We start from the raw sequence: 18,127 nt of genomic DNA, 5'->3' as shown, positions 1-18,127 counted from the left end.
ACCTATGGCATGGGTGCCAGAGGCGGCACTCAGAGCCCTCTCTGTGGGCACACACGCTCTCCCCCCCCCCCCCCGCACACAAGGCTTGGTTCCCCCCATGCTCCGTGGCCCCCCTCCTCTTCAGAGGCGTGCCGAGCCGCGCTGCGCCGAAGCTGGACCCTACCAGCTTTGATGTGGTGGCATGCCTTCTAACTCTTTGAAGCCCGCACAGGAGAAGGCTTCGCTCTCCCTCACTTCCGATTTCAAAGAGTTAGAAGGCGCGCCAGCCACATCGAAGCCAGTAGGGTCCAGCTTTGGTGCAGCATGGCTTGGCGTGCCTCTTAGGAGGAGGGGGGCCATGGAACATGGCTGCATTGCAACTCTGGGGAGGGAAGGCGGGGGGCAGGCCACGGGGGGGGGGGGAGCTGAGCCTCATGCACGAGGGAGGCAGGGAGCGTGCGTGCCCACAGAGAGGGCTCTGAGTGGCTTGGTTTGGAGAGGGATTTAAAGAAACAAATGTTTTCTCCAAGCTGGCTGATGGGGCGGTGGGGGCTTCGAGAGCCACACAATAGTTGCGAAAGAACCATCTGTAGCTCCCGAGTCACCGTTTGGCCACTCCAGCTGGTAGCTGGAGGTTGCTGGCTTTTACAACTGATCTCCAGGTGACAGAGGTCAGTTCGCCTGGAGAAAATATCTGCTTTGGAGGGTGGACCCTGTGGCATCATACCCTTCTGAGCATGGGTGCAGAACAGGGCTGCCAACCCCCATGTGGTAGCTGGAAACCTCCTGGGATTACAACAAATCTCCATGCGATAAGAGATCAGTTTTCCTGGAGAAGATGGTTGCTCTGGAAGGTGGACTCTGGAGTCATACCTCATTGAAGCTCCTCCTCTCCCCAAACTCAGGCTCCTTCACCCAAATCTCTGGAGTCATACCTCATTGAAGCTCCTCCTCTCCCCAAACTCAGGCTCCTTCACCCAAATCTCCAGGTATATCCCAACCCTAACTGGGCCTCCATCAGAGAGACAACAGGGCACTCCAACCTTTTTGAGCTCGTGGGCACCTTTGGAATTCTGACGTGTGGGGGGAGGTGCAACCACAATGCAGCCCCCAAGCACAACACACAGAGGAAAATTCCTTGCAGTTGTTCCTGCAGTTTTAGGGAGGGGGTTATACGGGATCCACTAGGGCAGGGGTGGCCAAACTTGCTTAACATAAGAGCCACATAGAATAAATGTCAGATGTGTGAGAGCCACCAGACACGAACGTCAGATGTCTGAGAGAAGGAAGGAAGATAGATTGTGGGAGGGAGCAGGGAGGGAGTGGTGGAAAGAAAGCAACTTGAACTTTAAATGCATTCTATAATAATAATAACTTTATATTTCTATCCCGCCCTCCCCGCCAAGGCAGGCTTAGGGCGGCTCCAAGTCTCCAAGTCACTGGCTCGCTTGGCTTGAAGAAGTGATTTAAAAAGACAAATGCCTTCTCTGGTGGGGGCTTCAAGAGCCACACTATGTGTGTGAAAGAGCCACATGTGGCTCCTGAGCCACAGTTTGGCCACCCCTGCACTAGAGAGATGGGTATAAGGCACCTTCATGTTTTCATGTGGCCAAGTCCTGGTTGTGTTTCATATTTCAAAACTTGTGGCATGGTCCAAACTGAAGGGAAGAAGAGAGCATGGGTGTGTGGGGATTTGTGGGGGGAGGGGGGGGAGAAGAGATCAGGACCTTGAATCAAGCATGTTTTTTTGAGGGGATGTGAGTTCATTACAGGAAATGTTGGATCCCACTAATCTGGCAGAAATAGCGGCCGGGATAACCTCTGGTTTAGGAGTGGAATGGGAGGAACTGCAGGCTTCCTTGCTTTGAAATACTATGTTTCTGACAGCAGTATCTGAGCAGAGCTCTTTCAAGCTACCGGGACCATAAGGCAAATTGTTGATAAACTGTTTTTGAACAGTTGCACTGCTGTTCTGGTTTTCCAGAGCATCCCTGACAAGTGTTTATCCAGCCGCTGCTTAAAGACTGCCAGTGAGGGGGTCAATTGCACTGTTGAACAATTCTTACTGTTAAAAAGTTTCTCCTATGCCAGTCCTCTCCTCTGCTGTTAGCAGGAACAGCTCCCTGCCCTCCTCTAAGTGGCAGTCCTTCTAATTCTTCAAAAGAGTAATCATGTCTCCCCCCTCAACCTTCCCTTCTCCAGACAATATCCCCAAGTCTTTTCTCATTGCTCTCCATGGTTACACGGAAGTAATCTACAGTGAGCACTGTGGCACCTTCTCTCTACACATGCACAGAATTGCAGTTTGAGTTTTAGTTTTTAAAAAGATGATATTGGATTTATATCCCGCCCTTCACTCTGAATCTCAGGGTCTCAGATCAGCTCACAATCTCCTTTATCTTCCTCCCCCACAACAGACACCCTGTGAGGTAGGTGGGGTGAGAGAAGCTCTCTCAGAAGCTGCCCTTTCAAGGACAGCTCTGTGATAGCTATGGCTGACTCAAGGCCATTCCAGCAGCTGCAAGTGGAGGAGTTCTCCCAGATAAGAGTCCACGCACTTAACCTCTACACCAAACTGGCCCTCCTTTCTCACATCAGACTTTCTAGTTAATACAATTCAAACTATCCCTGAAGTTTCCAAGGGTAGCTGTGCTGGTCCATAGTAGAACAACTAGATTCAAGCCCAGAAGCACCTTAGAGACCAACAAGATTTGGGGGAGGGGGCACAAGTTTTCCAGCATAAGAACTCCATCGATTAGAAAATGGAGCTTTGACTCTCAAAAATCTTTTCTCTAAGGTGCTGCTGGACTCAGATTTATCCATATAAATCAGTGGACTCCTTTAATCAATTTAACTAACATCATGTATCCCCTGCCTTCCTCCCCCAAAAGGACACTGAAATTGTTTGACACACTCTCCCCTTCTCTTTTATCCTCACAACAAACCAATGAGGCGGGTTAACTCAGAGTATATTACTGGTCCAAGGTTTCCCAGCAAACTGCCAGCGCAGAGTGGGCATATTAATCAGGACCTCCCAGATCTGATTTGCACACCCTAACCACCAGCTCCCACTAAACACACTATATTTTAATGTATTCCTTTTTCCTAATGGCAAGCTAGAATGATGTTTATAATGTATGTTACATGTTCAAAAGTAAATTAGGTGGACAAGAGCATGTCTGGGAAAGGCACGTTCTCAGTTTAACCCAGACTTGCAAGCAACGGAGCAATGCACAGCCTCCATTTATTGCCTTATGACACTCTCACCATCATTCTCCCATTCTGACTTGTTACTATTTTGTTGATTTCCTAAGCAAATGCTATCCAGACCAAATGTTCTTTCAGTTTGTTAATTTCACTATGAGTTGTTTTTTCTAAACTAAAATCTCAGTATTCAGGTTAAATTGCCATGTTGGCACTTAGTGATAAATAAGTGGGTTTGGGGTTGCAGTTTGGGCACTCGGTCTCTAAAAGGTTCATCATCACTGCCCTAACCAGTAAAACAATGGTGCCAAAAACACAATAGAAGGGGAAACCCACAGCAATTAACAGCTTCAAAAATGGTGAACATTTATACACTTGTACCATTTGCACACTGTATCATGAAAGGGCAAAGAGTGGCTCAAGGACTGTTAATGGGATTTCTGTCAATTAAGCACCTTCACAGGTCTTACATGGACCAACTCACAAAAAGTGCTACTGGCTCATCTGCCTGCATAAATCCACCTCAGCAGTCAGCTTTAACAGAAGGTTTTGAAAAATAACTTTCCGAAGGGAACTGCTACCTTTCCCAAAGTATATGGCAGGTTGCAAAGGTCTTCATTCCAACCTCCTAATGTGGGTTAGAAATGAAAACTCAGGCTTTAGGCTGAAAAGGACAAGGAAAAACAGTGCCAGTAACTGATTGTCAGGGACCCTGCCCAGAACACGTATAGAAGTAAGTGCCCTGACCCAGCCTGGCCTCACAGCAATAAAACCTCATGACAAAATCAGCAGTTGGGAAACAATGAGCAGAAATCTAAAACTGTACAGGAAGCCTGGCTTGTCCTAAGACTGGCTTTCAACTTGTCTTGTGACCTTAAAGATCAGATCACTTGACCTCAGTGGTTTTGATTTGTGTTCTATTGTGGGACAAGCATTTTAACTTGCAAAATGTGTTCATTCTCTCTAGGTTTACTCAAGCTGAGAAGCTCTTTGGGTCAAACCATCTGTTCCTGAAGAACAGGGCCCTTTCCACTTGGTCTAATACCCCAGATGGGCTGCTATTGGGAACCTGCCCCCTCACTTCCCCACAGCACTGCATCTTCATGCATGCATCTCCTAGCTTCTTCCCAGCCATTTCTCATTTTCCTAAACCTGCTTTGCTGTGATGCGTTCAGAAAGGTCACAGCTAAACCTGTTAAGGCTGCTGTGAGGGCAGTAAAGTCCAGATTTTCTCAGACCTACCCATACAGCAATCGTGTCTCCTGCTCTAGTCCTTGAGGGGGCCATTCCCACCCCAAATGCTGCAGGGGACTTTAAGATTTTTAAAAACCACATATTAATAAGGGTATATCAATATGTCAATTTTCAGTTTAAAAATTATTGAAAAACACGCACAGACCCAGTAGCCGGGGAAAGGGGATAGCCACTATGGGGACTGGATAGGGTTGGCAGCTCTGGAATAGGAAATTGCTGAAGACTTTTGAGAGTAACTTGGGGAGGGTGGTGTTTGGGATGGAGAGGAACCTCAGCAGGATGTTATGCCATACAGAACAGCTTCCAAACAGCCATTTTCTCCAGGGGAACAGATCTCTGTTGTCTGGAGACCAGTTGTAATTCCAAGAGATCTCCAGCCACCACCTGGATGTTAGGAAAGAAAAACTGTGCCCACAAAACAGACTTTGTAATTGACTGGGAAAATATTTCTATTAAATAAGCATAACAGCATTTAAAAACATTCTTATAGTTTCATAGCAAATTCACAAAGTCCAGTGTCTCTTAAAGCAACAATTAATAAGTTCTTCCTGTGTGACTCATGAAAATCACTTCTCTTTTCCCAAAGTCCCGAAGGCACCAAAATTGAAGGCACTAGGAGTCAATGTGCAGGATTCGGTTCCAAATAATAAGTTTCCTTCACGTGGTTGCCAGCTAGAGGATCCACGTTCCGCTATACAAAGCTTTTTCACAAGCCGAATAACAATGTTTACAAATTGCTCTCAAAGCATCATTTCTATACACCCACTTCTCAAAACATTTCTTTAACAGATGGCTTGGATTGCTCATGCATTGGCTTTTTGTTTATACCACTTGGATGTTGGCAACCCTAGGACTGGACAGGAAAATGTGGGGAAACCTACCACCTGGAAGCCCTGGTGCTTCTGTGCCACACTGGAACATACAGCAACAATGGGAGTTCTACAGGAAAGGGCTGCCATGTGTACGTCTCCCAGGACTCCTGACTCCTAATGACTGAAGATATACTGTAATTTTAAGAGTGTACACACACGGATCAGTCTCTCATTTCAACCCATACAATGAAAATATGAGTTTTCTTTTCTGCTGTCATATGCTGGTAAGACATCAGATGGACATCGGAAAAGCAAGTGAAGTCTAATGATGAAATGTATAGTCTGTGAGTGGGAAGCCACAAACTCGCTAAATGACCTCAGGCCAAGCCACAGGCCCTCAGGCCCTCCATCCAATAATCAACTATTATTCAAAGACAACAGGATGGTGATGTCACAGTCCTTTTAATGGTTCCTCCTGTCTATAAGGCCCTGTTCTGCCTTGCCTTCTTTCTTTTTTCAAAATAACAATCCCAGGACAGGAGGCCAGAGGGAGGTCCAGCACAACATTGGGCCAATTTTAACAGTTCAACTGAAGGCCTAAACAGATTTGAAAGAAACAGGTGGGTAGCCATGTTGGTCTGAAACAGCACAACAAAGTTTGAGTCCAGTGGCACCTTTAAGACCAGCTATTACAGAAAGGTAATTTGCATACACAGCAGAAATGCAAATCAGGGCTGCCCAGAAGGGAAGAGGAGGTTTAAGCCCGCTTCAACTTGATTTCAGGAACAGAAATCAAATTTCCTGCACTAGCAGTTTTAAAGGGTAGAAATGACAAGTTTGTGAAACTCAAAACAAAGAACACTAGCAAAACCAGGTCTAAAGTTATCTGGGAAAATCTGCTTTTTTCCTCCCTTTAAAAAAAATTTGTAACTTGCAGCCTGATTTAAGAATTTTGGTGAGTTCAAAAAGCTTGCATTATATTTTTTAACACTTTGGTTGAGTCCTAATAAAAGATATTACAAAAAAAACCGTGCATTTTCTGTTCTTTTAAAAGAACCTGTCTGTTCTCCTTTAAAACTGCTAATAATAGCATGGAGAACCACGTTTGAATTAGCAAAACTGAGCAGAAGTTCAAGGGGTACATCACCTCTCCCCTTCCTACATGGCCACAACCCTTTAAAGGCTGAGGGAGTTCCATGATACCTGTTTTGATCATGGACTACACTATTTCTAGCCCCTTAATTTATCTGTATCCCACTTTTCCCAAAGAAGTTATCCAAAGTGCTTACATGAATACCATTAAAATCATATATACAGTAAAAGTCAGTAACCATCACCATTAAAATGAATGGGAAAAAATTAAGCAGCAGAAAATGTATAAGTCAATGGTATAACATTAGCAAATAAAACAGAGCACAATCAGATCACTTTAACCAAAGGCAACAGGAGAGGTTTAGGAGGCCAGACTGAAAGCAGACAAGTTGAACAGAAAAACTTGGGGCCTGATGTCAACCAAGAAGGGGCTAAGAATATATTGGATTTATATCCTGCTCTATACTCTGAATCTCGGAGTCAGAGTGGTCAAAATCTCCTATACTTCCCCCACCCCCACCCCCGATGTCCACAACAAACACCCGGTGAGATAGGTGGGGCTGAGAGAGGTCTTACAGCAGCTGCCCTTCCAAGGACAACCTCTGCCAGAGCTATGGCTGACTCAAGGTTGAGCACTCCAGCCACAGAAGGTTACCAACAAACCTACCTCCAAAGCCTCACTCTCATATCTACACTGTAGAGTATTGGAATCAGCACAGCGCCGCGCAACCCGAGCCGCCCGCGGGTCGCCTTGCGCAGCGCGGGAAAGCCACCCCAATCAGCTCCAAGGGCGGGAAGTTCAACTGGCCAGGATTGGGCTGGCCAGCAAAGGGGATGTTCCGGGATGCTTGTATATATTAGCGGACCCGACCGCGTGTTAACCAGTTCGGTAGTGTGCTAGCTATTAAATACTTATGCCTTCACCACGACTCGTCTCTCAGTACACTACACTGGCGACGAGGATGGGATCTAGCTAGGCCAGGCCACCCCGCGGGGAACCAGCCTGGCCGGAGACGAGGAAGGTGAGAGACCGACGACCGAGCAGCCCGCCGCCACCATGGCGAACTCTAGCGTAACGACGGGCCACCTTGCTGAATTCAACCCAGAGCACCCCGAGAGATGGGAGACCTACACCGAACGGGTCGAGTGCTACCTGAGGGCGAACTTGATCACTGATGATGACCGGAAGAGAGACGTCCTGCTGAGCGTCTGTGGGGAAGAGACTTTCGAAATCGCACGAAACCTCTCCGCTCCAGAAAGGCTGACCGAGAGATCCTACGGGGAGATCGTGAGACTCCTCACGGGCCACTTTGCGCCCCAACCCTCCATCGTCGCCCGCCGATTCCTCTTCCACAAGAGGGACCAGAAGTCGGGGGAGACAGCGGCGGTCTACCTGGCGGCACTTCGGCAAATCGCCGGGAACTGCAGTTTTGATAAGAGGGACGAAGCCCTGAGGGACCGTTTCGTCTGGGGCCTCCGAGACGAACGGCTGCAACAGAAGCTCTTCGCAAAAGAAGAGCTCACCCTACAACAAGCCTTCAACGAGGCGACGGCGTTTGAGAGGGCCACCAAGGCGTACGGCCAGCAACGCGGGGAGGCAGTACACCAGGGTGAAGCAGAGCCAGAGGTCCGAGCAGAGGGAGACGCGTTCCAGCTCCGACGACCGCAAAGAACCGACACACGGGCCCCCGCGAGGCCACGAGCAACGGAGAGGCCCACCGCCACCACCGGTTCCAGGTGCGCCAGCTGCGGCGACCCCCACGAGCGAAGGGACTGCCCGTACCGCCACCTGGACTGCCGCAGCTGTGGGAAGACGGGCCACATCGCCCGGGCTTGCCGGGCCAAAAACAGCCGCCGCCAACCGTCAGCGCATCACGACTCCTTGGATGCCTACACGACGGCTTCCACCAGTCTACAGGTACTGAACCTGCCCCTTGCAGCCCCCGACAAGGTCAAAATGTCGGTCCTGATCGAGGGCGCCCCATGCCTCATGGAAGTAGACTCGGGTTCCTCCATCTCGATCATTTCGGAGGAAACCCTCAAGAGACTATGCCCCCGCCGCCGCCTCCATACGAGGCCAGCGGACTTCGTATTAAGGGACTTTCAAAAAAACCCGGTACACATCGTGGGGTGGGCCCGGGTGAACGTGGAACGAGGGAGTTTTAGAGGACCCCTAGACATCCTGGTGGTCAAGCGCCAACTGACCACACTCCTAGGGCTGGCTTGGTTCCAGCCTCTGGGAATCCAGCTAGTGGGGGTAGACCACATGCGGACCAGCAATTTCGACGGGGTCTGCCGGGAGTTCCCAGAGGTCTTCGACGGGTCCCTGGGGAGCTACAAGGGGCCGCCCATCACCCTACCGATCGACCCAACGGTCCGGCCCATAAGGCTCAAGGCGAGACGCGTCCCGTTCGCCCTAAAACCGAAAATAGAGGCGGAACTGGACCGCCTCACGGCCCAAGGCGTCCTAGAGCCAGTCACATACGCCGACTGGGAGACCCCTATAGTGACACCCGTAAAACCCAACGGGGAGGTGAGGATCTGCGCTGATTACAAGTGCACGATCAACAAGGCTCTACAGGACAATCCCTACCCAGTCCCGGTGGTCAGCCATGTCCTCGCAGCGCTAGCCGGGGCGAAGGTTTTTGGGAAGCTGGACTTAGCTCAGGCATACCAGCAACTGCCGGTCGACGCTAAGACAGCAGAGGCACAGACAATCGTGACCCACAGGGGGGCGTTCAGGGTTAAACGGCTGCAGTTCGGGGTGAGCGTGGCTCCGGGGATTTTCCAAAGCATAATGGACTCTCTCCTTAAAGGGATCCCCGGAGTCCAGCCCTTCTTCGACGACGTTTTGATCGCCGCCCCCACCGAAGGAGAGTTCAGCCGCCGCCTGCGAGAGGTCCTCAGACGGTTCCAGGCGGCGGGGCTGAAGGTGAAAAAGGAAAAATGCTTGTTGGGTGTTCCGCGAGTGGAGTTCCTGGGCTTCGCAGTGGACGCAGCGGGAATCCACCCAACCGCGGACAAGACCAAGGCCATTGTCCAGGCCCCTGCCCCCAAATGCAAAGCAGAACTACAGAGTTTTCTCGGATTGTTGAATTTTTACCACTCATTCCTGCCGCACAAAGCCGCGGTGGCGGAACCATTACACCGTTTGCTCGATAAACAAGCCCCATGGGTCTGGGGAAAGCGCCAAGCCGCGGCGTTCCAGGCGGTCAAAGACCTCTTAGTCTCAAACGCGGTTCTTCATCACTACGATGAAAACCTTCCCCTGATCCTGGCTTGCGACGCCTCTCCCTACGGGGTGGGAGCGGTCCTGGGGCACCAACTCCCGGACGGGAGGGAAGTGCCGGTCGCCTATTACTCCAGGACTCTGTCCCCAGCCGAGAGGAACTACGCCCAGATCGATAAAGAGGCCCTGGCGATCGTGGCGGGAGTCCACAAGTTCAACGACTACCTCTACGGTAGGCGCTTCACCATTGCCACGGACCACAAGCCACTCCTCGGCCTCCTAGCCCCCGACCGGCAAACCCCCCAAATCCTTTCACAGAGGGTTTTACGGTGGAACCAGTTCCTGAACTCGTACACCTACACGTTGGTCCACCGCCCAGGGAAAGCAATGGGGCACGCCGATGCCCTCAGCCGCCTGCCGCTGCCCGCCACAGACCCAGATCCCGCCCCGGCACACGGGGTGATGCTTATAGAGTCCCTCCCCGAGCGCCCACTACACGCCGAAGAGGTGGCTCGAGCTACGGGCAGAGACCGCATCCTAGCGCGGGTCAGGGACTGGGTGGGAAGGGGGTGGCCAGCGGGCAAGGTGGAAGATGCATTCAGGCCATTCACGTCCAGGAAGGACGAGCTATCGACCCACAAGGGGTGCATACTCTGGGGGAGCCGGGTGGTGGTTCCCCCCCCCTTGCGCAGACAGGTGTTGGAAGATCTCCACGAGACCCACCCGGGCATCGTGAGGATGAAAGCCCTGGCCCGGAGTTACGTGTGGTGGCCAGGCATGGACGAGGAAATAGAGGGGTGGGTTAGGAGGTGCCAACCCTGCCAGGAGTCCAGGCCCAATCCGCCGTCCGCCCCGGTCCACAGGTGGGAGTCAAACGGGCGGCCGTGGTCCCGCCTCCATTTAGACTTCGCGGGGCCGCATCAGGGGCAACTCTTCTTTATACTGGTAGATGCTCACACAAAATGGTTGGAGGTGATCCCGGTCACCTCGACCTCCACCGCGGCAGCCGTCCGGGCGCTCAGAAGGGTTCTCTGCACACACGGGATCCCTGACACCCTAGTGACGGACAACGGCACGGCCTTCACCTCCCGGGAATTCCGAGAGTTCACCGAGAGGTACCTGATAAGGCACATAAGATCCGCTCCCTTCCATCCAGCCACCAACGGCCAGGCGGAGCGGATGGTGCGGACCACCAAGGAAGCCCTAGGGCGCATTGTCCAGGGGGATTGGGACCACCGCCTCTCCGCGTTCCTGTTCCACAACAGGATCACCCCAAACCCCACAACTGGTTTCAGCCCCGCCGAGCTGCTCATGGGGAGGAAACTGACCACCCGGTTAGATAGGCTCCACCCGGACAGGGCGCCGGAGGTCCGCGGGTCCCCCGAGGTTCGCGAGGCAGTAAGGGGATTCTTTCCGGGCGACCCGGTGTACGCGAAAAACTTCGCAAGCGGCCCGGAGTGGGTAGCCGGGAGGGTCCTGAGAGTAACCGGCTCCCGATCCTACGAAGTGACCACAGCAGGGGGCCAAGTACTGCGGCGACACATCGATCAGCTGCGCCGCCGCACCCTGCCCGAAGAGCCGGAGGCAGCCGGCATCAGGGAACTACCGGAAACGGAGTCCCCAGAAGGGGCCCCGCCGACTCAAGAACAGCCCATATACGAGGTCCCCGGGGCCGCGGAACCCGTACCAGAGCCGCTACCCGACCCGGACCATCCACCGCCAGAAACGGAGCCACCCGCAGCTGGGTCGGGCTCCACACCAATAGCAACCCCGAGGAGATCAACCCGGGAACGCAGGGCACCAACGTACCTACAGGATTATGTAGTTTAAACTAGGAGGGGAGGAGTGTAGAGTATTGGAATCAGCACAGCGCCGCGCAACCCGAGCCGCCCGCGGGTCGCCTTGCGCAGCGCGGGAAAGCCACCCCAATCAGCTCCAAGGGCGGGAAGTTCAACTGGCCAGGATTGGGCTGGCCAGCAAAGGGGATGTTCCGGGATGCTTGTATATATTAGCGGACCCGACCGCGTGTTAACCAGTTCGGTAGTGTGCTAGCTATTAAATACTTATGCCTTCACCACGACTCGTCTCTCAGTACACTACATACACCTACAGGCACAGCTTACTGTACTAAGATACTAACAAACCTTTTATTACATCAACTGTCACAAACCAAGGAAGGTGTGCCATACTGACCATCAGTTCACGGAGCTTGAAATTGTTTTACTAACATCTCGTCAAGGCCTCAGCTAGTGAGCTTTACCAACATCCTTTTGAACTAGTGTTGCTGGAGAGTTAAGCTGAGACCTTACATGCCTAAAGCATGTGCTCTACCACTGATAAAGGCTCCTCTTGTAAACACCCAGTATGAGTCCTTGAAGGTCCAGCTACTATAGCACACAGATTTCCTAACAGCATACCCTGTGAAGGCCATTCAGAACATTTCGTAGTATGACTTCAAGCAATTGCCACCCATGGGGGGTTTTTATGAGTTGGAAGAGTCTTTCTTCCCATGTGTTCTTCTGAAGTGCCTAATTAAGACCTGCAGATTCTTGCAATTTTGCTGAATGTCCTACTGCTTTCCCCCCATGTTTATTTAATGTTCTAGCTAATGAAACTCTGACAGTTTATAGCATGTATGACAATGAGGAAAAGTTTGAGGGTACAACTGCAATGTAAGCCATTAAGGTTTAGACAACAAAAGAAAACAACTACCTCATTATTTTTAATGTTTGCCTCCTGAATTTTTAATCAGTATTTAATTCCACATAATCTGATCATTATTTTTTTAAAAAGACCAACAACATTGTATTTAAACCGCACATTGTTTTAATTGAAACTCCTTTGTATTAAGGGTTCACACAAAGAGAACTTTTGTTCATCTGAACATTTGCTTATTTCTCCTATATTATTCAGATAAACTAGGCTGAACTATATTTGGTGACATCAATTGATGTAGATCTTTCTATAAAATACAGGCATCAGAGAAATGTGTAACTGGTTTTTCAGATACATTTTACTTGGGCCACTTCAGAGCTCTACCTCTTTGATGAGAACATCTGTATTTAAAGCACCCTGGCATGAGACTATACTAATCTACTGACAGAGTGCTACAAAAGCCAGGCACTGCTATGTCTAAAATAATGCAAAAACTGGCAAGCCCAGAGTTGGAGTTTGTTATTCTTGCTCATTATGTCTGATCTGGAAGCGAGAGCAGAAATTTGGGATTTCCTTTCTTGCCTGAGCAGATGTGCTTGCACCCTTGTCTGCTGTGCTCTAGAACTATTCAGTCATTTCTTTGCAAATGTTTTGACTCCAACGATGATTTCAGGATAGAAAGTGATGCTTCCCTGGGCTGCAATAAACACACAGTCAGACAAAATGCCTTCCCATAACATTAGATGATGCCATTATTCACCAATCAGAGCTGGTGGTTCGTGTTGCCCATTCACCAATGAGGAGCAAGGCAGAACTCAAAAGAGGACCCAGCCACTTAGAACTAAAAATAAAGTGTCTCGTGGCTGGTTGTTTTCACTGTGGGATAGGAGTTTGATCAGGACATTAAAGGAAGTGCTTTTATCGTTTCTTTTAAAAATTGGGATGGGGGAGCAGCTCTGGGAAGAAGCTTTCCCCCCACCAAGTGTCTGTGTGACAAGGCAGCCAACGAGGTGCTTATGGCAAGCAGCTGTAGGGAGACTCCTCAACATAAACAGACATCTTTGAATAATTCACAGTGTGCACAAGTAATCATGAAAAGAGCTAAAGCTTTGGAAAACACCATATGCTGATCTTTTCTCTCTCTCTCTCTCTCTAAAAAAGGACCTGATCTGCCTCTCTGAAGGTGTTGGATCAGAGAAGTCCTTACCTGTCCCGCAGTGTCATACAACCCAAGGAGATATTGCTTGCCACCAACAGTCACGCTGACTGCAAAACAAAGCAGAGAGAAAATGAAGCCGGGCACCCCAGAGAAGCTCTCCTTCTCTCTTGCTCACTCTCTTTCCCTCCACCATGAAGCAGCAGCGGGAGTGGTTTCAATTACTCTGCCAGACTCAACAATAATCATAAAAAACACAGACGTCCAACGAAAGGGAGGTACAGAGTGAAACAGCTGCCTGCCTCTGTGCAAAACAGTTTTCCCAAAGCACTTTTGGTAACAGAAGAATGGCCGTCAAGGCAGTGGATGCAACAAAATATGTCCTCTGTGTGAGTGTTTGCCTACCACAATTTGGGATATATATCCAGTCAGCCCACATCTCCTCTCGCTCTCTCCCAGTCAAATCAGAACGACGCCCCCCCCCCCCAACCCAATACAACTGCATGGACTGACAAGCGTTCCATCCAGTTCTTTCGAGCAGCTTGGCTTTTGCAAAAGGGGTGACAGGGGTAACAAGGAAGGGCGCGAATCCAGGCACTGTACAGAAGGCCACGTCAGGTGGCAATGAGAAAAGGAAAGGAGGGTGAAAAGAGGAGGACTGGAAATAGCAAAGTTTTTGCTGAAGTTCCTGCGTTGCTTGCGGGGGGGGGGGGGGCGAGCGGCACTGCACTTACTCAGCACTTCCCAGCCAGACACGTCTCCCCACACCACCACCACGGCCCATCTTTCTTACCTGCGTAATGGTCAAAGACAGTGGGCACATACTCCTCCGGGAAGGCGTCGTTGGCATAGCTCATGAGCAGGCAAGTTTTGCCCACCGCTCCGTCTCCGACCACCACGCATTTCAGCATGACTGTCGCCCCCGTCCCATTGGCCATGATGCTTCCAAGCAGATCGTCATTTTTGGGGGGGGAAAAATACGTCTATATATGTCGATATCAAACAGAATAAAAAGGGTTCACGAGCCGAGCGGTGAAGAAGACTATTCTTGTACATTACCCAACCAGGAGCGTAGTAGCGTCTGCGGCCGGCGGGGCTCGCTCGGTCGCTTTCAGCAGACGCCGCAAATCACTGAAGATGGCATTTCTTCTCCTCCCCCCACCCCCCCGGTCCAATGCCAAATTTGGCTCTCAGGGATTTTCCTCCCGCTCGCCCCAGCTGGGCACGATGACACAGTGTCTCATAAGACTGGCCGCCCGGGCGGAACGGGAACTTTGAGCAGCAAACCCCGCACCACTTTCGTCCTTCGCCTCCAGGATTCCAAACTGCTTCCCATGTGCTGTGTAAACCCCACGGAGGAGAGGAGAAAGCCAGGCCCGGTTGCACAGCAGAGCAAGTGCGGTCCCACTTTACTTTCCGGCTTCCCCTCCCCCCGTTTGTCCAGGCTTCAGACACCACTTCTCCAAAATAGGGAAGGGAGGGGGAGCCAGCCCTGCAACCTCAGACTAGCTTGAGAGGAGAAAAGGAGGAGCAACGCCAAATAGCTAAAGAGTCGCTCAGGGCTTGTCTCCAAAGAGCCTACAGCACTGAGAAACGTTCACAGCTTTTGGAAACCGCCTCCTCCCCTTGACTTGGATGATGTAATCAATAAATACTAATAACGGAACATGTTTCCTGTGGATTTTGCAGCGGGTGTGTGTGACGGGGGGAATAAGATCGATAGATAAATATTATTCTAGCAACGTGATTTCGTTAGTTTGCTGGGAAGAGGGATACTTTGGATAAAGTGTAAAAAAGAGACATGTATGGAAACATTTTTAATAAATTAAAATGAAGTGAAGGAAGAGATAATCTGTAGGAATGTAAAACTAAACTCTGAAACTACCCACAAGTGTTCCTGAATTAAAACAGCGAGAGGAACTGACATTAAAAATTGTTTGTGTCTCATCTTTGAATCTATCATTTTTACATTCACCCTGGGGAGCTCAGGACTACATTTCTGGAGTTTCCTCTCTATTATCACCACAACAATCCGACCAAGTCACTAGCGTTATGGTGTGTGATGAGTAGCACAAAGCTGTCCCAGGGGCTGAATTGGAAGCTGCAGTGGGGTTGCCAGCCTCCAGGTGGTGACTGGAGATCAACTATTACATTTAATCTCCAGACAGCCAAAATCAGTTCTCCCGGAGACCACAGCTGCTTGGGAAGGGAGGACTCCAAAGCATTATACTCTACTGAAGTCCTTCCCCACACTTTGCCCTCCCCAAACTCTGCCCCCCAAATTTCCAGGTAATTTCCCAACCCAGAGCAGACAACCCTGTATCCAGATACGTCCTCCACTGCATTCTAGGCCTGGCAGGTCCCCAGCATCCAAAACCCTGATGGCAGGGCTTGTTGAAGCCACATTCTACAGCAATGTTAACAGCCATGCTTCCATACACAACTAGAAATTGTACCATATGGCATCTAGGAATGTGTGCACTCATAATCATGAGGCTTTGAAATGACACATACACATTTTTTTTCCAAAAGCATGGAACCATGTGCTAAACATAAAATATAGTTGAGTTGATAAGTGCCAGATTATTGCCTGCCATCACCGATCTGCCCATGCAGCAGTTTCTGCAAGCACGAAAACACAACAGCCATTCACGCTAGCTGATGGTCCTAAGATTTCAGCCTGTTGCCTTGAGAATATGAGCTCCAAAACCTGAGCCTGGGGCCAAAGTCAGAGACCTGGCAATCCTGCTTAACTGCACTGCAGTGGTTTTAGCGGCTGTCCTGTATTAATAATATTCACAAGTGATACACACCATATTAAAAGGCATCTGTTGTGAACCTTCCACCTTATGCTGATTCTGGAGAATGTGGGATATACAGTATGTCACAGAAGTAAGTACACCCCCTCACATTTTGTAAATATTTAAGTATATTCTTTTCATGTGACAACACTGAAGAAATGACACTTGGCTACAATGTAAAGTAGTGAGCCTACAGCTTGTATAACAGTGTAAATGTGCTGTCCCCTCAAAATTACGCAACACACAGCCATTAATGTCTAAACTGCTGGCAACAAAAGTGAGTACACCCCTAAGTGATAACGTCGCAGAGTTGTCCTTGGAAGGGTGGCTTCTGGGGAGAGCTCTCTCAGCCCCACCCACCTCACAGGGTGTCTGTTGTAGGGGAGGAAGATAAAGGAGATTGTGAGAAACTGAGATTTTGAGAGCAGGGCAGGATATAAATCCAATGTCGTTGTCTTATTATTATTATTACTACATTGTAATATATAATGAAATAATTATACAACTCACAGCCCGGTTGCTAACAGGCCATGAACTGGTACTGGTCCATGGACCAGGTGTTGGGGACCCCTGATCTAGTCCAACCCCTTGCACAATGCAGGAAATTCACAAATACCTACCCCCACACACCCAGGTCACCCAACAAACTTCTTGGTACAGCAGGACGTGAACTCAGGTCTAGACTGACACCATTTTCCCTGTCACTTTATGGCCCCTGTTGCTGAGGATGCTTTACCACCTATTTCCCCCTAAAGAGATATCACTGCATTGCTGCTGATCCAGGGAGAAGATAAATCACTCACTCTCTCCCTCTTTGACTCAGTTTCCCATCAGTTGCCACCACCACTGAGTCTGAGTGGCAACTTCCCTCTCCTTTCCTCACAAGAGTGCAGCATTTGGTGCTCCTCACGGAAAAGGACAAAAAGGAGATGAAGCTAGGGATGGAAAATAGCTGGAGATTGGGGGGGGGGGGGGAGACTGAGGAGGGCAGGGTTTGAGGAAGGGAGGGACTTCAATATGGTATAATACCACAGAGCAGTGTTTCCCATTTGCAGGGTCATGACCCAGTACCGGCCACGGAAGCTTCACTACCAGGTCACAAGAAAAGCCAAAGCTAGCCCCACCCCATCTCTGTGTTGTGCAGAGAGGAGCTGGACTGCCTCTCCTTCCCTCTCCCCCGCTCCCAGTGTTTGAGAGAAAAGCTATCATCCACTGGCACTTTAGACCCATGAAGTGTTCTTCAGGTTATGAGCTTTCATATGCCTTGCAGTTCATTCTTTTCCAGAGATTTCCCCGAAAGACCTGGGCAGCAAAAAAGGGTGTGTGAGTTTTTTTCAGCCGGGAGGGGCGGGGAGTGGGCATTCTAGTAGCTATTTTTTTTTTACCAAACGACCCCTGGGCAGAATTTTTGCTGGCTGGGGTCATCTGATGGTGAGGAACGCTTTTTTCCCCTTTGCCCTCCCCGCCCTTTCTTTCCTTGCAAGTGATGCTCTGTCTGTTTTCTTGGTGCTGGGAGGCGGGGAAGCCACAGTGGGAGGGCTTCTAGTGTCCTGGCCCCACTGGTGGACATTCTGGTGCTTTTTGGACATTGTATGAGGGAATTTTGATCTGTATAGTCCACTGGCCTGATCCAACATGGCTCCTCTTATGTTTATGTTTTTTCTTTCCATGTCTTTCTTTTCTTTTCTTTTCCTTTCCTTTCCTTTCCTTTCCTTTCCTTTCCTTCCCTTTCTCTTTCTTTCTTTCCTTCCATTTTTACTGGATTAAACTTTTCTGTTCATCATACTGTTGTTGCAGACATAGGAGCTCTGTCAATGAAAAGCTGGCACCCCCAGTTGTAGCCAGGTGGCCTTCTATGAGATTTCTGTGTGAGTGAGTAAGAGGTGTGGGGCAGAAAGAGATTATTGGAGATTACTGCGGTATATCTCAACAGCACTGGAAGAGA

The 18,127-nt window shown here is 49.9% G+C and overlaps 1 protein-coding gene across 1 annotated transcript in view; it reads right to left on the bottom strand.

Moving 5' to 3' along the window:
• Positions 1 to 14,976, bottom strand: part of LOC132577999 (rho-related GTP-binding protein RhoQ) — a 51,720-nt gene extending 36,744 nt beyond the window's left edge. Inside the window, exons 1-2 of the mRNA XM_060247801.1 lie at positions 14,175 to 14,976; positions 13,433 to 13,491 (exon numbers count right to left, since the gene is read on the bottom strand). Coding sequence (XP_060103784.1) covers positions 13,433 to 13,491; positions 14,175 to 14,319 — 204 coding nt within the window. The 5' untranslated portion in view covers positions 14,320 to 14,976. The remainder of the gene's footprint in view (positions 1 to 13,432; positions 13,492 to 14,174) is intronic.
• Positions 14,977 to 18,127: the final 3,151 nt, after the last annotated feature.

This window comes from Heteronotia binoei, chromosome 1, assembly GCF_032191835.1.
Source record: "Heteronotia binoei isolate CCM8104 ecotype False Entrance Well chromosome 1, APGP_CSIRO_Hbin_v1, whole genome shotgun sequence".
Lineage (NCBI taxonomy): Eukaryota > Metazoa > Chordata > Lepidosauria > Squamata > Gekkonidae > Heteronotia > Heteronotia binoei.
Note: the sequence above shows the minus strand (reverse complement) of the source record. Positions and strands in the feature narration are given on the sequence as shown.